This window comes from Haliotis rubra, unplaced genomic scaffold (assembly GCF_003918875.1).
Source record: "Haliotis rubra isolate DU_JTF1 unplaced genomic scaffold, ASM391887v1 Scf776, whole genome shotgun sequence".
Taxonomy (NCBI): Eukaryota; Metazoa; Mollusca; class Gastropoda; order Lepetellida; family Haliotidae; genus Haliotis; species Haliotis rubra.
In genome coordinates this window covers 392,411-416,181 of record NW_025767497.1, presented here as the reverse complement: position 1 = coordinate 416,181, position 23,771 = coordinate 392,411, and the positions used below count along the sequence as shown (strand labels likewise).

General features: G+C 39.3%; 1 protein-coding gene and 1 long non-coding RNA gene across 3 annotated transcripts in view; one reads left to right on the top strand and one right to left on the bottom strand.

The window, feature by feature from the left end:
• LOC124260794 (deleted in malignant brain tumors 1 protein-like) overlaps positions 1-23,771 on the bottom strand; it is a 40,391-nt gene that overhangs the window by 531 nt on the left and 16,089 nt on the right. Inside the window, exons 9-18 of one of the 2 annotated variants that reach the window (XM_046695112.1) lie at positions 21,150-21,319; positions 9,665-9,907; positions 8,660-8,920; positions 7,842-8,090; positions 7,577-7,723; positions 7,361-7,391; positions 6,083-6,156; positions 4,784-4,828; positions 3,758-3,826; positions 620-670 (exon numbers count right to left, since the gene is read on the bottom strand). In XM_046695112.1, coding sequence (XP_046551068.1) covers positions 620-670; positions 3,758-3,826; positions 4,784-4,828; positions 6,083-6,156; positions 7,361-7,391; positions 7,577-7,723; positions 7,842-8,090; positions 8,660-8,920; positions 9,665-9,907; positions 21,150-21,319 — 1,340 coding nt within the window. The remainder of the gene's footprint in view (positions 1-619; positions 671-3,757; positions 3,827-4,783; positions 4,829-6,082; positions 6,157-7,360; positions 7,392-7,576; positions 7,724-7,841; positions 8,091-8,659; positions 8,921-9,664; positions 9,908-21,149; positions 21,320-23,771) is intronic. The other variant, XR_006894169.1, reaches the window with a different exon arrangement.
• Positions 1,986-22,235, top strand: LOC124260797. Its single transcript, XR_006894175.1, has 3 exons — positions 1,986-1,996; positions 3,365-3,370; positions 22,153-22,235. It is a non-coding gene; the product is annotated as an uncharacterized LOC124260797 (long non-coding RNA).

Sequence of the window (23,771 nt, the reverse complement as noted above, 5' to 3'; positions counted from 1 at the left end):
CATTTTAAATGGCCACCAGGACCACTGCAAACATATCATTTACTGGTCCTGATGACATTTTACTAGCCATGGACCACAGGACCAGCGTAAAGTTCGTACACTGCTGTAATGTGTCGCAGTAGAAGTAATCAAACTGAAACACGTCATTTCTGAGGGCCTACCATCGTCCGGATTGGTGGGCGTGGTTCCGTCCCTCCTTGGCGATACATGTGGGATTATGGAGAATGGACCATTGATAAACAGAAGCATGCAGACCAGATGATAATAATTGATAATGTGGCTGATGGTACAGTTTAAATAACACGCTGAAATATTGTTCTACGTTTTACTTTGAGTGAGTGAGTTAAAATTTAACGTCACCTCGGCAATATTTCAGCCATATAGGGACGAGAAATGTTGTACATACACAATAAATACAAGAAATTAAATAACCAGTCATCGACGGACTGTAAAATAACTAGATTATCACAAAAAGAGTTAAAACTAGCTAGTATTATTTTTAAAAGGAGAAAACTACGTTAGACAATACAATGTAAAAATGGGCCGTTTAACTTTGATGCTATTAAAAGAAGGTACAGATGATTCAAAGTACTAACAGCAGGTATAATCGTCAACGTACCGTCATTGCGCTTTCGTCTTTTTGGTGATTTTACTTTGCTTTGTTTCTTTTCTGTATAAATGAAGACAAAAGATGACGTGTCAAAGATGATGCTACCCCGATAATTAAGGGGCCTATGACTACTGATGAAAAACACCACTGATTTTGATTTACTTAAAAATAAATATGAACGTTCAACGTTATTATGTGAAACTTCGATGATCTTTGTTTCTTTTACTTCTGTATAAAAGAACAACACATTGTAATTGATACAATGGATAAACAGGACTATATATGTAACAGTGATGCTCATAACTGATAAAACATTACTATTGGGCGTGGTAGGCGAACTGTCTACGGCGCCAGGATAATGCAATGGATAAACAGGACTATACATGTAACAGTGATGCTCATGACTGATAAAACATTACTATGGGGCGTGGTAGGCGAACTGTCTACGGCGCCAGGATAATACAATTTATAAACAGGATTATATATGTAACAGTAATGCTCATGCCTGTATACCAGTGATAGAACAGTACTCTCGGGCTTGGTGGGCGAACTGTCTACGGCGCCAGGATAATACAATGGATAAACAGGACTATATATGTAACAGTGATACTCATAACTGATAAAACATTACTACGGGGCGTGGTAGGCGAACTGTCTACGGCGCCAGGATAATACAATTGATAAACAGGACTATATATGTAACAGTGATGCTCATGACTGTATACCAGTGATAGAACAGTACTCTGGGGCTTGGTGGGCGAGCTGGCTAAGGTGCCAGGCCAGTGATCCAGCGAGCTTGAGGTGTCGGGATCGATCCCACCCGTGGCCGGGTGTAAAGGCCTTGGAATTTACTTTGTGTGCAGAATCTTTCAGTGTTGTCACAAGCCCTAATGTACAGTACACAACCCTGTGCGCTTAACCCACGAATCCCTTGGTAAATAACCAGATGGTGGTCACATGAATACGTGCAAATAACTAATTGCGGGCACAGCAACGTGCAGGAAACTTGTGCAAAGTTGTGTGACTATGTGTTCCAGTCCACCCAGCAGGGAATGGGTGCCTCGTAAGGATGGGAAAGCCACATTTACTCAGTGCGCCTAGTGCCTGCAAGAGTTGTATACTCCCCAGTGAGTTGAGAATTGATAATACAATGTGCCGTTTGAAATTGACATCCAACAATCGAGGGAAAAACAACTTGTGAAGCGCCTTAGAATGATATAGTGGTAGTACAAATAGGGCGCTATATAAATGCTGCATTTAAAAAAATGACAATAAAAATTATGGGTCACTGATAAAGATCACTTTGCGCCACTAATATATAGGACGATGTACCACTGTCGCACAGGAATATGTAACATTAACAAAAAGGACTATGTGCCACTGACAGTGAGTGAGTTAAGATATAAGTCACATCGGCAATATTTCAGCCATATCATGACTAAAACTAGTTCTAAATTTATTAAATATACATAATAAATAAATCCCTCTCAACGAAGGGATTTCTCGTCACTATATGGCTGAAATATTGCCGATGTGAGGTTAAATATTAACTCACTCACTCACTCAACGAAGGACAGTAAAAGTACTGGATTACCACATATTTGTTAAAACTAGATCAAGGAAAATTAAAATATTGTACTTTCCATTAACGATACGAGATCATAATAAATGGCAAGAGATCGCTAGCAACGGAAGTTAGGCCACCATACCAGGGGCCGTGGGGACTTATAACACTTTTGCTTTCTTCGCGGTTCCCAAGCTGCTTTAATACCATCCCGTCAGCTCTTAGAGATTGTAGGTAATCGACATTTATCAATCAAATGAATTTCTTTTAAAAAACAATAACTAAATGAGTACTGACATCAAAAAGTTCCTTTAAGGCTGAAACTTTAAAATATTTATCCCTTGTGATGAAAAAAATCAACACAGTCTCGTAGGATACGTTGTTTTCAGGGCTTAGGTTAGGGTTAGGGTCGGGGTCGGGTTAGGGATACGAAACGGATGATCCTCACCTTTTAATAGGTATTCGTGAGTATATATTGTATGGCCAAGCCCAAGTAGGTGTAACCGATAGTGGACTGTATTTGATGTAAGTAATTGATACGAACTCGGGTGTCCCACTTCTTCTGCGTCATATCACGGATGTAAGATGTAATGACGTAGACATGCTTCATTGCTCAAGCGTGGCATATTGTTTTCTGAACCATTCAGTAAAACAATACAACAGAAACTGCCGTCCCATCTTTTAACGGGTTCTTTCTCTCGTTTTTTCTTGAAGAAAGTGTCGCATCATTAAGTTCACGTGCACAACACGTCAGAGCATGCGTTAGGGTAATGCGTTTCTGTTGTTTTTCCCCATAAAAATGTTCAATAATTAGATTCAATTGTTACGGCTAATCTGACGTTAAAAGTCTTGTTTCAGAAGTTTAATTTCGAAAATTTGTTTCAAAGAACATTTAACATGCACATTCGTTATGATTGTAAAGTAGATAAGACAATTCTGAAAATTTCAAAAACAAATATGAATGTCGCGTTTCTTTGGAACTAAGTATTATTTAATCATTTCGATTGAAAGTGGATGTTTACAAGATAAATTCTTAATAGCCTGAAGGCAGGAAAGGGAGTCTGAAAAGATCATATATGGTGCATAATTAGGGTGTTTATTAATATATTGTAAGGCTGTTAATGTGGGTTTGCTTCGGCTGTGAAAACTGAGCTGTCTTCTGGTAATGTAGAAGTGTCACTGATAGATAGGACTATGTGAACAATGGAGCAAGGTTTTTCAGCAAAAAACGAATTTTGTCAAGAAAGTCTCACATTAACATGACTGTGGTCACTTCTGTAAATCACGTGGGTGAGGTGAAATGGAATTTAACGTCGCACTTAAGAATATTTCGCTCATATGACGACGTGCATGCGTGTGTATGTGTGGCTGCTTGTACTAGCCCAGACTTACTGAGATACCATGCCGCAGTTCAGCACGAATACCACGGTACCATACAACATTTCAACGGATAATTGGGATCATATTCAAAGGTTTGGACAACAGATCTAACGTTTCGAGTAGCCCCTCGATACACTATGACCCCGAAAGCCTCATGGAACTTTTGGTATATGTGACTGTGCCTCAAAGTGGCGAGAAATTACCTGTTGCTTGCCGTATGCGTTCTTCAGGGTCATATCCATGGTTGTCAAAGGCACGAGCAGGATCGGCATCTGGAAGATTGTGTTAATTCAGAATTTCTTATACGATATGTCTTGTATTTTGATTTGGCGTAAAAGGCCATGCGTACTTTGTGAGACCCACAAGGACAGGTATGAGCCTCACAAAGTCAGAACTACAGGGAACCTCTGATTTGCACTTTGAATCCAGATCCTGTCACACATAAGGGACACACCAGTGGACGGAAGTGCATCACCTTATACGTCTGGGCATTCAGTAATCATTTGTAACCAAATAGAGAAGTCATTCCTATTTCTTACCAATCTGCAAATATACATCGACGACTTGAAAGAATGGGTAAATAAAAATCTGCGTGCATAATATTAATAAGACCTATTGTTACAAGAAACAGATCGTGTTTTATATACAATGTCTCGTTAGCTATACCAGGAGCCTGTAAGAAAAATACAATGACTTCACAAAATCTTTATATTTGGTATAGTTTGATGATTATTGATGACAATGTACTCTTTCATTTCTGTACTGAAGAACGTGTGTGTGGTCTATGAATGCACGCACTGATCAATGTCCTCTTACGTTTGAACAGAAGATGTCGAAATGCTTAACCGTGTATTTCAATCGTACACACGTTTATCTTTCATAAGACGTTGTTATAAAGCGTTTAATACTTCAAATCAGTTTTTACTTCGTGTATTATGTCCACAGGGATTGATTGTGTCTCTGCCAAGGAGGTGGAAGGTGGTATGATACGTATCTGTATTTTATAGGCTCGGATATAGGCTCGTGTTATCACATGCACTGCAAGTTCCAAGACAGGTTGGTGCAGCTTCAGCTGTTCGGGGTCTGCATCCCTTGTTTAACATACTCAGTGATGTTAAGTATTATTTTGATGTACTGTTTTCATGTATTGTAATTACTATGGCTTTATGGCTGTATGATTCCAGACAGGACGTAAAATAGCTGCATATTTACAAAGCTATGTTAATTACCTCTCCTTGGGGTCATTGGAATTTCGCAGTACGTATTTTCAGCACCTGGAACATAATACATACTCATTTGCCAAAGGCAAAATACAATACAAGACGCAGTCATTCTCAACCATCTGAATTTTTCATGATCAGGTCTCATGTATAGGCGGATCCAGGGTGGGGGTGGGGTGGGGTGGGGCATGGGGTGGGGGTGTGTAATACTAATGTCCTTTAAGTTTATTAAATGACCATTAAAACTCTCGGGAAAATGAAGTGTGCACCCCTCCTTTCTCAATAGTTTGCACATCCCCCCTTTCTCAAAAAGCTGTATCCGCCCCTGGCATGTATTGCTCTATCTGTAAACTCTGGTGTACTTATGTAAATTTACATTTACTCCTGTTACAGACATGATGGATTTTTCTGGAAACAACGGGGAGAGTAGACCCTTGACTTGATATGTATAACAACGTATATAATAACGAATGCAAATATACACATATATACGTAGATATACATGTTAACGGGGTATACGTTATTCGCAACACTCAGTATATCCTACATATAATATTGGCGCTATACTTCCAACCGGCCGTTCATGTCACTCAGTACATGCTATATATAATGTTGGCGCTATACTTCCACTCAACCGTTCATGTCACTCAGTATATGCTATATATCATACTGGCGCTATACTTCCTCTCGGCCGTTCATGTCACTCAGTATATGTTATATATAATATTGGCGCTATACTTCCACTCGGCCGTTCATGTCACTCAGTATATGCTATATATAATATTGGCGCTATACTTCCACTCCGCCGTTCATGTCACTCAGTATATGCTACATATAAAATTGGCGATATACTTCCACTCGGCCGTTCATGTCACTCAGTATATGTTATATATAATATTGGTGCTATACTTCCACTCGGCCGTTCATGTCACTCAGTATATGCTATATATAATATTGGCGCTATACTTTCACTTGGCCGTTCACGTCACTCAGTATATGCTATATATAATGTTGGTGCCATACCTCCACTTGGCCGTTCATGTCACTCGGTATATGCTATATATAATATTGGCGCTATACTTCCACTCGGCCGTTCACGTCACTCAGTATATGCTATATATAATATTGGCGCTATACTTCCACTCGGCCGTTCACGTCACTCAGTATATGCTTTATATAATGTTGGTGCCATACCTCCACTTGGCCGTTCACGTCACTGAGTATATGTTATATATAATGTTGGTGCCACATCTCCGCTTGGCCGTTCACGTCACTGAGTATATGCTATATATAATGTAGGTGCCATACCTCCACTTGGCCGCTCCATGTTCTCGTAATTCTGTCTTCGTCTTGCACCATCTGCCCTGGACGCCTGACCAGGTCTAGTTTACATGCCAAATCAAAACTGAATATTTTACAACATGTGCTCAAATGAACAATCTAATCATGTCTTGTTTATCACACATTAGGAGATAAAATCTCAGACATATGGTTCTGTTCTCTGACAAGATACCGCTCAGGACGTTTCATAACTGTGCAGCCAACAGAAAGCTACAACATTGTGAATAATGTATGTACACACGTGAATACCATCTGTCCTAGGAAATTATACATTGTGTTAAATGTTATGCAAATTACTCTATATTCAAATACATAAGTACACAGTTAAACCTAGCACATTTCAGTCGTTACTTACTTTTGCAGATTACAAAGAGCAGTTAGGGCAATTTTGCTCCACTTACTTTGGTCAATTAATAACAAAAACACTCGCTTACCGTTTTTGTCTTTTCACCAACTGTATATTTTAGGCAGATGATGGCAGATTGTCAAGAATTCTAGGACTGACTGACTGAGTTTGGTTTTACGCCGCTTTTAGCAATATTCCAGCAATATCACGGCGGTGGAAACCAGAAATGGGCTTCACTCATTGTACCCATGTGGGGATTCGAACCTGGGGATTTCGGCGTGACGAGCCAATGCTTTAACCAGTGATCAACGACATGAGCATCAATTGGAACCGATGATATGTGTCAACCCAGCCAGAGAGCCTGACTACTCGATCCTGTTAGTCGCCTCTTGCGACAAGCATGGGTTGCTGAAGGGCAATTCTAACCCGGATCTTCACGGGTGGATATATTCCAGTTAGCACAATCGGTCCCAGTTTGCGGTACTTTGCGTGAACCGAATATGGAACTTGAAGAATACATTACTTAACAAAGAAGGTTTATAAAAAGGAAGACAATTACAAATTGAAAGTTAAATCATGTGGTGAGAGAGAGTGTGAGTATATTTTACGCCGCCTTTAGCAATATTCCAGCAATATCACGACGGGGGACACCAGAATGGGCTTCACACATTGTACCCATGTGGGGAATCGAACCGGGATTTTCGGCGTGACGAGCGCAAGCTTTAACCACTAGGCCACCCACCGCCTCCGTGGTGAGAGAAAAGACCAGCGGAGATAATACTGTGGGATACTGTGGTATAACAACTGTGTATACATGTCCATGGCTTTGTTGCCAGTAACACTGAATGTTGACTAAACAACATTATCAATACATTCATACAATCACGCAGAACACCTACCTCTGTGGGTTCTCTTCTGGTTTATTATCATCTAGAAATAGATAAGCATTTGTCAGTGTCGTGTTCAGGACAATACCATTCCATTCAATAGAGCTTGATATTACTTGAGATATGTCCTTATGCACAGTATTGTTGAAGTAAATGTTAACTAGCGAACATATTTTGTATCTATGCGCATGTTTTATGTTACTCAAGTTATACTACAAATACACTTACGTGTTGCAGTCTGCATTCTTCTCCTCTGGTAGATAATGATGATGATGAGGATGATGATGATAACTATGCCCACAGATCCTGTTGCTATGACAATCACTTTATTTGTGCTTGTAATGTCGTTGTTCCCGATCAAAGAGGAAGCTTGCACTGCGACAGAACATATCACAATGAAACAATGCCAATGAGAGTGTACTCCATGTGAAGATGTATGGTGGGTTTTGTCTGAGACATTTGATAATATGCCAAAGAAAAAGCATTTACTCACAGACTTCGATGCTTGTCTGAACAGAAGATGTCCCTTGTTCATTAGTGGCAAAGCACGATATGTTGCCCGAATCAGAAGATGACGCATGTTTCAGAAACGTCTGTCCGTAACTGATATCGCCGTTGTGACGCCACATGTAGGAGCTGACAGCAGGGTTTGCATCGTCAACGACACATTCAACGTCAACGACATCCCCAACCATGACACTGATGACATCTTGTCTTGTTGACAGGTGGATCTCTGGTGGATCTTACGTCAGATACAAGGTAAATGTTCATGTTTTACAAGGTTTGAAAATTAACCACGACACCAGACATGGAAACTACACAAATTATCTTGAACCTTTATACCCAATGAAAACACACTAGATGATATACAAAGAAGAAAAGCTTAATACCAAAGAGAAATTTCTGGTTTCTGTAAAATAAATTTTAATTAAAATCACAAACCAACTTCCTTTGATTAAGAGAGGGTAGATTATCACTGACCCAAAGACACAGTAACGTATTTTAATGTATTCCTAGTCTTTTAGCGACCAAAAACATCCACTGACCTTATGAAACAGCATTTTAATATATTCCAAGCCTTTCAGTAAACATTGCGAGTTTACATACACTGGTACCAGGTAAGTCAATCTAATATTTGAGCATAATTATATGAACTATTGATATTAATAATGACCTGACTATCGATTATTACCATATTTATAATACGTTTACATCTGAATGCTAACACTGAATTAACGTCATTGAATCCTCAATGAAATTCCCCGATATCAATCAAGAAAACGATACTATGAAGCGAAAAGTTGCCCTTACATTTTACATTTATAGTTGCATCTGCCCGTCCAGGTGTCATCATGTGTCCATTGTCCACTGTGCAGGACAATCGTCCACTGTCAGCTTTGGTCACGTTCTGAATGAGGATAGTTTCCTCAGTACTTGTTTTTCCATTGTGGGACCATCTGAATGTGTAGGTTGTAGGGTTGGCGTCATCCGCTACACACTGTACATGGAGGTTGTCACCGACACCAACATCAATGGTGTCATTTCCCGGCTCCAGATGTACCTCTGGCGGGTCTGGAGACAAACATATATATTATTTCTTAGCATCATTTGATAAGGCACACTATCAGTTCAACAGTATCATATGAACCTAATTTGTGAAGGAACATGGAATAGTAATATTGAACCAACAAGAACTTCCGGCTCTTGTGACCGTGTGAACGTTTGCGAAGATAATCCTTGCTGTTAATATTAAACATCCTAATTTTGTTGCCTCAATGAATCAGACTGTAGGACCATTTCTTATGAATGGTTTATCATAATTCCCAAACATACTTATAGAGTGACCTGGGTGTACATTTGCGAATGTCTGCTATAGTGTTCTACTAAATGTTTAATCAATTACATAAGTGTAGATAAACAATCGGAAATAGTGGAGTGAAATGGAGCAAACTGCATTTCTTGACTGTATTGGTGGCACAGATAGTCAAGTGGTCCTCGGCGATGTAAACCTGCAAGACCTCCCAGACACCTATTGTCGTGAACTGGGTTCCATAGTTACTATGACTACGATCATGGACTTGTCAGCTGCATACGAAGATTCGTGGAACTAAATCTCTCGATCTTAATTTCCCATCAAACATCGAGTTTGCTTTCCACATCAAGATCACAAGATGTTCAGAGCGGCCTTTAAAGCCTGCATGTCACAGAGAAATCTCTGCCAGTTTTACCCCTTTACCGTCTTATTAATACACTGTAATTTCTCTTATGATTATAATATGTCATGATTTTAATGAATGTATGCCGTGGAACACTCACACCACACGTTGATTTGTGTGGAGGCCATCATGTTCTGGGCATTACATGTCAATGTGCCCGAGTCAGACTTGGATGTTATTGTTGTAGTGAACGTTTGTCCGCTGTAGGAACGTCCACTGTGTGTCCACCTGAACGACGTGACGGGAGTGCTGGAGTTATCGACCACACACTTGACACTGATTGGTTGACCAAGAAAGACGTTGAGGACACTACCAGGTGGCTCCAGGTGGACACTCCGACTAGCTGAAAGATGTGAAACATGAGCCAATATTTAAGTTAAACCGAAACAGGAATGCATGTACAGACTCATACCGTCATACTGACAAAGATCACTACTAAACCCACCACTACGTGATACCGACAAAGCTTACTACTGTGCTAAACCCACCACCACGTGATACCCTCAAAGATCACTACTGTGCTAAACCCACAACCACGAGATACCGTCAAAGCTCACTACTGTGCTAAACCCACCACCACGATATACCGACAAAGCTCACTACTGTGCTAAACCCACCACCACGTGATACCATCAAAGATCACTTGTGTGCTAAATCCACCACCACGTGATACTGTCAAAGATCACTACTGTGCTACACCAAGCCATGTCATACCGTCAAAGATCACTACTGTGATAAATGAAGCCATGCCATACTGACAAAGATCAGTACTGTGCTAAACCAAGCCATGTCATACTTACAAGTATCACTTGTGTACTAAACCAAGCCATGTCATACCGACAAGGATCACTACTGTGCTAAACCAAGCCATGTCATACCGACAAGGATCACTACTGTGCTAAACCAAGCCATGTCATACCGACAAGGATCACTACTGTGCTGAACCAAGCCATGTAATACAGACAAGGATCGCTACTGTGCTAAACCAAGCCATGTCATACTGACAAGGATCACTACTGTGCTAAACCAAGTCATGTCATACTGACAAGGATCACTACTGTGCTAAACCAAGCCATGTCATACTGACAAGGATCACTCCTGTGCTAAACCAAGCCATGTCATACTGACAAGGATCACTCCTGTGCTAAACCAAGCCATGTCATACCGACAAGGATCACTACTGTGCTAAACCAAGCCATGTCATACCGACAAGGATCACTACTGTGCTAAACCAAGCCATGTCATACTGACAAGGATCGCTACTGTGCTGAACCAAGCCATGTCATACTGACAAGGATCACTACTGTGCTGAACCAAGCCATGTCATACTGACAAGGATCACTACTGTGCTAAACCAAGCCATGTCATACTGACAAGGATCACTACTGTGCTAAACCAAGCCATGTCATACTGACAAGGATCACTCCTGTGCTAAACCAAGCCATGTCATACTGACAAGGATCACTACTGTGCTAAACCAAGCCATGTCATACTGACAAGGATCACTCCTGTGCTAAACCAAGCCATGTCATACCGACAAGGATCACTCCTGTGCTAAACCAAGCCATGCCATACCGACAAGGATGGCTACTGTGCTAAACCAATCCGTGTCATACCAACAAGAATTACTACTGTGCTAAACCCACAACCATGTGATACCGTCAAAGATCATTACTGTGCTAAACCAAGCCATGTCATACCGAAAAGGATCACTCCTGTGCTAAACCAAGCCATGCCATACCGAAAAGGAACACTCCTGTGCCAAACCAAGCCATGTCAAACTGACAAGGATCACTGCTGTGCTAAACCAATCCATGTCATACTGACAAGAATCACTCCTGTGCTAAACCCACAACCATGTGATACCGTCAAAGATCACTACTGTGCTAAACCAAGCCATGTCATACCGAAAAAGATCACTCCTGTGCCAAACCAAGCCATGTCAAACCGAAAAGGACCACTACTGTGCTAAACCAATCCATGTCATACTGACAAGGATGGCTACTGTGCTAAACCAAGCCATGTTATACCAACAAGAATGACTACTGTGCTAATCCCACTTCCACGAGGTAACGTGTAATTTCACCCCAGCACAGTTTCACCCCAATTCGTTTCATCCGGGTTGTTTCACCCCATACATTTAGAGCTTGTTCCAGCAAAATATATTATTATTTACAAACTTGTTTCAATATTTTAATCAGCTATGTATAGTATCAAAACAGCATTTTCAGATTGTTTGAATAACTATATCACTTCATATTGTCTGTGTTGGATCGGGTGACGTCCTTCAGTGACGAAACAATGCAGCTTTCTTGGACAGGAATGAGCTTGTGGAGACTCCCTTGTCTGTGTACTGTGTCTAGAGGTGAAGAAGCTTCTCGTGGATCTTCCTGAATTCCTGTCTATTGATACAAGACGAGGCGCACTTGGGTTTTCACTTGGTCAGCCTCACTTCTCAAGAGTGGCACAATAACATGAAATGGCAATCCAACACCACAACACATATTGTCTAGCCACCTGTGCCCTCCCTCTACGTTATTATTGGTCCTGACTGCATGCTGGAACACAGACAGGGACCCTGGTGTGTACAGGTCTCATGTCATCCACGTTGTCTCCAGGTACAAACTCTCATAATTGTTCTGTGTTGGCACGGGTCTTCAGAGATGTGAAGACTGGAACAATCACTGGAAAAAAAATCCATCTTTCCAAGCTTGGAAATGTCTTGGAAAGATGATGTTTCCAAGACATTTCCAATTTTGGAAAGATGATGTTTCCAAGACTTTCCAATTTTGGAAAGATGATGTTTCCAAAAATTTCCAATCTTGGAAATATCCGCAAGGGGAGATAACTGGTGGGTGATGGTAAATTATTGTTCTGCATGGGTTAATTGCAATAGTGGCATGGGGCGGCATGAGTGTTTCATGGGGTCGTTAAGGCGACTGGCGGTAGTCTTTGATGTTTGGTGTTGTTTTAGTAATGATTGTTTAAGGGGTTAACGAAAGGATTATCGACTTGACTAGTCGAAATTGCAGTGAACACATTTTAAGTGTGAAAAGTGAGTTTAAATATGTATCATCATAAGCTTATATCTAGTCAGTGAGAGTTAATTTCGTACAAGGGCCACCGACCCGTTTTACAATTATAAAGATGAAAATACAATCCAGCGCCATATATAATATTAAGCTGCATGCTAACGTGTACAATGTCTAATTTAATCTTATACTCTATATTCAAAAACTTCGCTCTTTTTGTCAATGTTTCACATGGATTATTTATGTAGTATTGTGGGAGAAGGCTGTTTCTCAGATCACAGTAAAATGAACATTCAATAAAGAATTGGTACTCTGATTCAATGGTAAGTACAATACACAGAGGGTAGAATCACTCATGTTGTTTTTATATTTACTTTTCGCCCTTATTCCAACATTAAAGGATGGTCTGAACAACGAAACTTACTCAAAGCAAAACGAATCGTTGCGTTGCTGTCAATCGTTGCGTTGCCGTCCTGGGGGGTCGAGTGATGGTGTCACCATGCACTAATTTCCACCGGACCCCGCAGTTCGTGCTAAATCATTTAGTAAATGAGTTATGTTTGTGAGTGCGAAACAAGCGTTGTGGAAGCTTGGAACGATATCTTAAATTTGTCCAGATCGCTTCGCGGAAGTTAAAGAATCAAACTACTTACTACTTGTAGTACAATATATATATGATTGATGACCAAACATATTTTCCATGACACAACTTGAAGTAGTGTTATATTGACACCCACCTCGCTTCCTCGAGAGAAATGATTATGATATAAGATATGTCACGCAAATCCTATTGGACATCAATCAAATACATATTGTACTACCAGTAGAAAGTAGTTTTGATTTTGTAACTCGGTGAAAACAAACCTAAATAGCATTTATTCTCAGACTCGCGGATGTTCGCGACAGTGCGCTGTCATTTTTAATAATCGTAACATGACGGGCTAAAGTCTGTTAAAGAATTAATGAGATTATGGTTTGTTTTCATCAAGATTAGAAAAGCAAAACTACTTTCTACTCGTAGTTAAATATGTATTGGAATCATGGCCAACAGGATTTTGGCATGACACAACTTATAACATAACGATTTCTTCCTCGGAAGCGAGGTGAAATCGAAGTTTATACATACTGCGCTATATAATATCTTGCTACATTCCCATGGTTAATGTCCACTCACCAGTATGTAGATACTAGTCAACGTGCGTCTTTCTATTTGGTCTTATAATCCTAATTAGTTTATTATCTGGGGATCTGCCTTTACTTATAACTTGAATATCTAGACATTGTAAATCATAATTCGCACGCACGCCCTAGTGTATGTTGTCTGTCTCATTACTTCACACGACGAAATCGTGGATTCTGTGGAATGCTGCGACAAATGAATAAAAACAAAAGCAATTATTAAAACTAAAACAGGTAGTTATAATGATGTCAGGCTATTGCTTTGTTCGAGGAATGTATCCATCAATATCCACAAAAACGAGCCGTATGCCATTCACCTGCAGCTGTTCCAAATGATGTGTCTTTTAACAGTCTAATACATGTTCACGAAAAGTGATATATCGTTTCAGGTATTTCACATTGGTATATAGTCGCATTGGTCACCCAAGATAGCATACCTGGGAACTAATTGCATAATCTCCGCCATTCTTTACAAAAAAGTAATTTAGATAGCCAATAATGAGAATCAATGTCTTGGCGGTTAATCCTTTGAAAGAAGGAAGTTGTTTTACGCAGACACAGACACGACAGAGTGTATTTAGTATTGATTAGTAAATGTACATACATAAACACTACCTTTTGACAAATCCGTAAGATAAAAGTATGGGTTAATCCTTTGATCGATGTTTATACTGTTTGAGTATTTACTCCAGACACAAGAAATGCAAAATGGGAACCTTTGTCGGGTTATCTAAGTGGTGTTACCACTAATTATACCTGTTATAAATTCATTAACTGACCATCAAGTGAATGATGACAAATGACATGTGTAGGTTTATACCACCTAACACGGGTTACAACAAGGGAGTATTAATTGCTGTACTGCATGCAATTTTAATTGCATGTGAAAACCTATGGGCCGACACTATTTTGAGAATACGGACAGAACTTCACTGTTGCAAAAGAAATACATATAAGCATTTGCTGTGTGCTAAAACTGTATTTACCTATTTACCTAAGTAAATTTTCAGAGTCTTCTAGCAATAGCAAAGTGCAAGGATGTGTTAAAAAGGAATAACGCAGTCAAACAGTTGCTGTTCGAATTGCATGAAATATGCAAAAAGCATGACATATTCAAGAACGATGTTTCCAATTTTGAAATATGAGATTTCAAAAATGTACGAATTTGGAAATGTCCACAAGGGGAGATAACTGGTGGGTGATGGTAAATTATTGTTCTTTGCACGCCCCAGGACCTAATCCCTTGTTGATTGATGAGTGAGTCAAGGCAGTTAAGAGTCACCAATTAACAAGGCCTACTGCCTTGGCCTTATGCCTCTTAAAGAAGTCTCTGGAAGTAAGTTAAATCTTTGATGGGCATTAAGAAGTGGAATGCATTACTGTGACCTGATTTTCACCTGATGAAGGAGCAAGCATAAGCTCCGAAACTTCGTGTTATTCACAATAAAGAAGTAGACATCCATAAATCTTGTTTTTCTTATTAAAAAGGTAAGTTATTAAAATCTGCTGAGCTGTAGGTTTGTTAATCATGTCGCGATGTGATTATCGCTTTAACACACCTGAGAGATTCGTCAACAGTGTGGTATGCACAGGCGGTGAAAATTGTATTGTATTACATTGGGTTGGTTGCATATTGTTAACATTATTCCATGGTCAATATCGCAATGTTTCTGAAATGGTAGTATACGGAAGTTTGTTCCATATTTTTGATAATTTATAGAGTGATTCTTATCAAATTAGATATTTCTTTATCGTCCGAACAGAATTCACAAATTACGGATGTTTTGTGTGTGTGTGTGTGTGTGTGTGTGTGTGCATGCACGCGTGTATAACATCTATAACTTGATAGGTATTAATTAAAATCAGGCCGATTGTAACCATAATGACTGAGTATATTGGATGGAACACTCCAGAACAAAAAATAATTTCACTCTTCAAAGGAACTGGAACAGTAACATTTTCATGTTTTTCATATGAGCTTCAAAACATTGAATGACATAAATGCTGTATGATGAAATGGATCAGAGAACATTAGAATGGCATACGTGACGTGAATGACACGTGTAATGGTCAAAATATATAATCACTAAGTTAGTTAACTCATGACCAGACACGTCAAACTGGTGGTACCGATAGATTTATATCTAATATGTAAAAATTCAGTATTTCTTAGTACCTGAAATAGAAAACACGACTTTGGAATGAGATGTTTTAATCTGAGATTAATCTGTTAGGTGGCAGTTTACTTAAGTAGAACTTAAATCAACTTCAAAGATTGGTCATTCGCAAAGTGAAGCAGATTTCACTTATACTGCAGTAAACAGTATGGGGATACACAACAAAAACATACCACTTACGTGATAACAACTCCATGTTTATTGCATAGAGCGGCATTTCGATGTACAACGTTCAGGATAAACAAGCTGATTGAATGTTGATTGATTCCATCACTTGGAGAATGGAGTGGATTTAGACTTGTTGATCTTACTCTCCTCATGCCCCAACGATGTGCTACTTGCTGAATCACCTGGTGTTAGTTTGCTGCTAGTCACTATGCATATATACTTCTGTTCACCTGGTAACTGTTATCTTGATAACGGCATGAGAATATACATGGAAACTCCCTCTATCGACCTTTGGTCCAAACAGATGAGTTAAGAGAAATGTTGATGTCCCGTCCGTTAGCAAATTAACATTGGATTATAGAGACAATGATAGGCCTACTTGTTGATAGAATAGGATATTCCGGATTATGCGAATGAGAGCACACCTAATGAGAAAACGAGCCAAATATATGTATAAAGATAGTGTTTCATTTCAGTCTCAGCATATAAACATTGAAATATAAAACACATAAAAAACATAGAAGGCGTAAGCCACGAGTGGAGACTATATGGACAGATTTTATTTAATCATGTTACAACATGCTACATATTACAGGATTTTTTTATAAATAGTTACATTACATCATATTATGAAATGTTTCAAAATATTACATAATTATAAATATACATACACATTTATAAGTACATTATAAATATATCTAAGATGTGAAAGAAGAGACGCTGAATCAGCAAACTGTCTAACAGTTAACATTCCATTTTATTTTGAAACTGGTGTCTCAGTTCTTGAAGATGTCGTTCAAGGTATCGGTATTTCTTCGTCGTGGGTTGTCTTTGGCCTTGGCATATTGCACCAACAAGGTGTAGGAATAAACTTATGTTCAAGTTGAGCATTAGCCATTTCGAAATCGAATGTACACTTTCATGCTTCTTCTCATTACATGTATATATCCCAATGTAATTAGAGGGGAACTGATCCAGAGCGATTAATGTTTCTCGCCAACAGTCTAATTTCCAAACCAAACTGCAAGCTTGTCGGTATCTGCTCCCTCGACAGTGACGGACACAGGGACTGGGCTTCTGGCCACCTTGACAAAATTTCTTCAACCCAAACAGCGGGACATTAGGAAGGGTGGATGCTCATCAGATGCTGTTACATGTATTTGAGAATACCCCCAGTAGTTCCTGTCTGATTGCAATAAAGTATACCAGCAGTGTATATGCTTTTCGGATTGTTTAATGCATAGATGGCATAGTGACTGATCCAATTTTTCAATTTGATCTTATTTCTGTGTTTTTTTACCTCGATATTTAATCATGCCATGTAAACATATGATGTATATTACATATTATATTTATGACAAATGAAAATGTACTCAGGTATATACAATTTTAACTTCAGTACACATCCAATGCTTATATGTATTTCTTATGCAACAATGAAGTTCCGTTCGTATCCTCCAAACAGTGTCGGCCCATAACTTTTTTCAGGCAATTAACATTGCATGCAATTCAGCGATTACTATCCCCTTTGCTGTAACTAGCTGAGTGTTTGGTGGTATAAACCTACACATGTTATTTGTCATCATTCACTTGATGGTCAATTAATGCATGTATAACAGGTATGATGGTAATACCACTCAGGTTACCCGCCAAAGGTTCCCATTTCGCATTTCTTGTGTCTGGAGTAAATACATGTACTCAGCATTATGAATTGATGGTCTTATGTGACAAATGTATTACATGTTATGTAATATGCTCATGGAACTGCAGCAAGACGAATTATCAGCTGAGATACAAAACAAACATTGATCAAAGGATTAACCGATAACACGCTGATTGATTAATTACTTTTTTCTTGCACAGTGGATTTGTCAAAAGGTAATGTTTATGTATGTAGATTTACTAATCTATACTGATTACACCCTGTCCTGTACCCTGTACCTGTGTAAAAACAACATCTTTCCTTCAATGTATTAACCGCCAGTAAGTTGATGGGGTGTTCCTCTTTGCCAGTCGGGCAAGTTGTTTATTTAAGGCGTAAGAGGATCACCAGACCATGTTAATTAGCAAGACAATGGTACGGGTGGGTGGGGGAGGGTGGGGAGGAGATGACCAAGCCAAAGAAAAACACAAGTGGATTTAATGCTCATTATTGGCTAATTAGATTACCTTTTAAAGAATGGCGGACATCATGCAATTAGTTGACCAATGAGATTATACACCAATGTGAAAACTGAATCGATGTATCCCTTTTCGGGTATTAGACTGTTAAAAGACACTTGGCATGGAACGGGATTCTTTGTCAGCTGCAGATCAATGGCATATTGTTCCTTTATGTGGAGGTAGTGTCCCATTTTTGACAGCGTCTTGGTCACTGATTCGCGAAGTTTCGCTCTCAAACCTGGGATAACTAGCTGCACCAATTGAGGGTAGTTATGTTAATGCAATCACCTGAGAGAAGTACAGAACAAGTAAAATTCTTCAACACTAATACAAACTAATACGAGACGAACTGCCAGCAGGAATGGTACCATTATATGGAGATATCAGTGCCTAAAAACAGCCTCAGTCACTACAACAGCAGATGGGACTGTTGTCAGAAGAGGGGACAAACAGCATACACATCCAGACCAAAGCTCTATTGGCTCCTATATCCAAATTTGAGGCGGTCAAAATCGGCACTTAACCTATGTGGATATTGATGGATACATTCCTCGAACAAGGTAATAACCTGACATTGTTGCAGACTTTAGTCGGTTTTATTTCTAATATTTGCATTTTGTTTTATTCATTTGTGGTAGCATTCAACAGAATCATTTGTTTTCGCCGTAATGAGACAGACAACATACACTAGGTCATACCTAGGGTGTGTGTGAAATATGATTCTTGTTGGCATTCTATAAAATGTCTAGATATTACAGTCATGTTATAAATACGCTATAAGTATAATCGTATGCTTTTATTAAGTTTCAAAATGCATGCCAAATATGGCAATATAATAATTAGGATTATAAGACAAAAATATATAGACATGCATTGACTTCGTTTTTTCAGTCCTGACATTTTTACCACTGGCAGATGATTAAACTTCAAAGTGTTTTCATTTCATTTTCAAAATGATGGAAATATTATCGAGTAAAAAGATTTTATTTTTGTTGATCAATCTACACCTATACGATCAATTGCGCATGCGGGTTGCGCAGCAAAGGTCACGAACCAATCGAAAGTACTGGGATATCATCCGGGTACTCAGGGGAGAAAAGCAATAACAAAAGCAACAACCAGTGCGCGGAAATTGCTCTGGATCAGTGCCTTGTTAAATGTGTTTACCATATGATTGTTTTGATCATGATTTACACGGTCGGCTTCAGTGTGCGATGTGTTCACTTCCATCAACCACCAGCTTGTAATAACACGTCACGTGAGATTAGCCATGTGCTAAAATAACACCCAAACTTTAAAGCGTACCCCTTGTCAATGTCCTGAGCCTTATAAGAATCGAAAGGTCGGCTTCCTGAGTCGACATCTCAAACTATGGTATGTAAGTGGTAATAATTCCCGAGCATTAGAGAACAGATTGGCTTGTTTGGAATTTAATGCTTTTCATAAACTAGAATCTCATAAGCTATTTGTCTCTGGAATCATCTGTGATATGAACTTGTGTAGTGGTTTCTCCAGAAATTATTTAACGTTATCTAAAAATTAAACATTTAGTCACCTTTTATTGTATATGACCAAATTAATTAGTTACACTATGAAGTTTTTAAGAAGGATTCATTTGGGTTCTTTTGCCCCAGTCCGCCTGTGTGTGGACAATATAACCAATTATCTATTATTAAGTTCATGATATTTCGTGAATACACCAACTGCATAACACCGTCTCTGACCACAAACCCAAACGGGTTGCTCTCTATTCGCTCACAGTCTTAAAACAACATTTCATGGTCTGTTGACTTCGCAATGATAAACCACCTAAACGGTCCATCCCTTGTGTCAGGTGTTAATTAGAGGGTACCATTAAAGAATGTATTCTACTACAATAAGCCTATTATTCCCTGGCAAGGGTTCACTTTTATGACATGTAATAAACCATGGCCAGTCAGTGGGTCCGGTAAACTTTTATTTAATCAATGATGTAACGTAGGTCTATGTAATTTGTGTTTATGCAAACCGTGACAGGTCAAAACTATTTGCGCTTTGTGGATAATAAGTAAACCATACACTTAAAACTGTATTTTGGAAAATGCTGGCCATATCAGGGGCAAATATGACAGTTAATGCCAATTTTGACACCTAGAACAACAAGGATGCAGACGAGAGAAGTTATACCAGGAATAATCTACAACGTCTTATAGTCTCCCTGGTTATAGTTGATCGCATAGGAGGACGAATACACTCCTAGGAGGACGAATACACAGTCTATTCACTCACGGGGATCCTTGGGAAAAGAAGAAACTGAAAGAAGTAGTGGTAAAATCCTTCCTAAATTTCCAAAGATTTCCAAGCCTTGGAAATATCATCTTTCCAATTTTGGAAATTTTTGGAAATATCATCTTTCCAAATTGGAAATTTTTGGAAATCACCATTTTTTTTCTTGTGAATGTGGTCTGCAGGGAGGGGCACTTGTTTCTCTGTGGTCAAAGGCACAAACAGGCCAAACATGAGCAAAAGGTTTCTTCATAATCTTGAAGGTGCCGTCCATGAACCATCTTCGTGCACCAGAAGGAAGCTGCGGTTTATCTCTTGTGGCCAGAATGATGTGTCTATAGGCGTGAACAACAACCTTCAATGAAGTTGACTTATTTAAATGTCATTCACGTTTTAAGCGTGATGACATGAGATGAGATTAGATGAGATATAAGCTTAAGTCCGATATGCCATCTCAACAAGACCCGGAACCCTTCCACGACATGCCGTCAAAGTTCACTTCTGTTCTCAACCTACCTCCATAACATACCTTTAAAGATCACTACTGTGCTCATCCTTGCTCCATGCCATGCGTCAAAGACCACAATTGTGCTCAACCTACCTCCACGACATACCACTCCAACATCACTACTGTGGGAACATCCTGGTGCAGTTCCCCAACCAGAGTGGGAACACTCGTCTAGGGAGGTCTCTGTCCCCGTACAGTCGACGTTACTCAGCCAAATAAGTCCTTCCCCTGCAGCATAAGACGTTGTCACTGACGCTGTTGTCCTAAAACAAAACACATCAGGGATCGATTTAAGGAGCTTGGTTGCACTTACACTAGGTAAATGGTGGCACAAAACAAAGTATAATGGACGTAAAAACAAACTGGACCCTGGTCACCCTGTACCCTGGTCCTAAACAAATAAAATCTTAGATCTCTGATGACTGTGTCACACACATGACACTTCCTTAAACGTTGCTTGTCGATGGCTACAAGTTTTAAGCTCTCAGCAAAACATTCATAATACTTTTCGAAATTAGAGATCAAATGTCCAATGGAATTTTTGTTTTGCTCTCCATACAATTACGATTTCAGTGTCAACCATTGACCTGCCTTTGAATCTATTTTGTAATGGGTGCTACTGGTGCAGACATTTACATTTACCTATTCACCTGGTATCATCACTATTTGGTCGTTATTCAGAAGTACCTTCTATGACCCAGCGAGAATGGACTATAACCTATAGAAAATATACCATGCAATGGGTTGCCGATTCGTTAAGATTTTGAAATCATGTTGTAGCTTTAATCAGAAAATTTGTTTATTTTCTTGCCATAGAATCTGGGATACACCAATATACTAAACTTCTGTAGTTTTTAAATCTGCACATGCCATTGTCACCCTTTCGTGACTGACCATAATGCACATGTATACTTATTTGTAAGATGTTCCTGAGTATTTCAAATATGACCATCTACAAACTCGGATGATTTGAAATAGCAAGTATCACTGTGATGGGTGTTTCCCGTGAGTATCTAACTCTGTTTCCACTGAGGATCTAACTCGTGCTATAAAATGGCACATGACCATGCAACACTGACATATCATTTCTAAAAAGGGTACTGTCGGAAAAGATAGAAAATTGCTTTTTGACTTTTATGTAAAAATCATAGATATTACAGTTACTTACATAACAAACATTAACCTAATGTAGACCGAGGGAATACATTTTGAGACATGCCCTAAAATGTGTTTTTGCATATGAAAAAATAAGGGGTAGTGGAACGTTATTTGATACAAACACTAAACGCCTGTGTTGTGTCATCATTCTAATTCAACTTAGTATGTAACACGAGTTCTGATTGGCCAATGCTATAAATTTCCTACCGTATAATCAGCATATACGGTCGCAATTTGAAAACCGATTCACCGAAACCTTTGAATGTATCCAAACGCTATTGGGGTAACGCTGTTTCGCAGGACATTGTCATTTGCAGAAGCCATTGGTCAATTAACTCCCCTAATGGGTGGAATTTGTGTTAAAAAGGAAAAAACAGTATCATAAATTTAATTTTAAGTTCAAACAACTTACTCGCAACATGGTGTTGACCCAACACTGCTAGATCATGAAACAAGGTTTATGACGTCATTATGGAGCGTGACGTCACCTGCTATGAAATCACTTGACAACAGAACTGATAAGGGCCCGTAGTTGAGGAATCAGCGGGCCGCTCATTTCTGTAACTAGAGGGCGGTTTCATCATAATACCGTCCATTTTATCTATAATACTAAGATCTATTCATCATTGTCAAATTTAGTCTGTGTGCACATAATAAACGTGTGTAGTTTGAAAAGGGAACTACTTTCTCTGGCGATGGTGTAAGTTGAAGGCGTGATATGATTAACCTTTGACCTTTCTTTCACGAAAAAACACCGTAAAACGAGTTGAATTAGAATGGGGATAACTGTACTGTGTTTGACGAATTGGGGACGTATACCGGTGGTTATATGGCCGCAAATTTAACGTTATATCGGCTCCGCTTACGCGGACAGATATATTGTCAGCGATGAGATCTGGCTTTGTCGAAGTGGAAACGGATGAGCAATGATAACTTGTTATCTTGCTGTTTGTTTGCTGGAGAGTCACTGTATGAAAATAATCAGTTAATCAAAGTAAATTTATGATGGTCCGATGTGTATAAAACCAACTCTGTGAACGAGACTTAAACTCGATGCAAGTACACATATTATATTGGAACACTTAATCCAAATCTGACGAGTCTGAATCTGTGTCCTCATGCACTGGGATCATAACAGGTGTCACTACACTGATGTCCACTCCGTCGCGTTGATGGTATTGGCGTTCAATGTCAAGGACGTGGTCCTTTGCTTTCTGCCACACTCCAGGGGTTATCCTGCTAAACGATGCACGGATTAACTCCTTCACTTGCGAGAGCTTGAAGGTAGTGTTGTTCCTCGCAAAGAACCCTTTACAGTTTGCCCAGATAAGTTCGATTGGGTTCAGTTCACAATGTCTCACCGGTGAACGTAACACAACGGGACCGTGTTACAGCACATCGGCCCTGTGCTGAATGGGCTTCCTGTTCATGCGAATCTTCTCCATCAGCTGTATCTTTGTGTCTGCCGGTATGTAGTGAACACCACACGATGTGAGGAAATCCTGCATCTTCTTCTTCAGGCTACTCATTCACGGTGTGATGCTACATGGTTCCCGC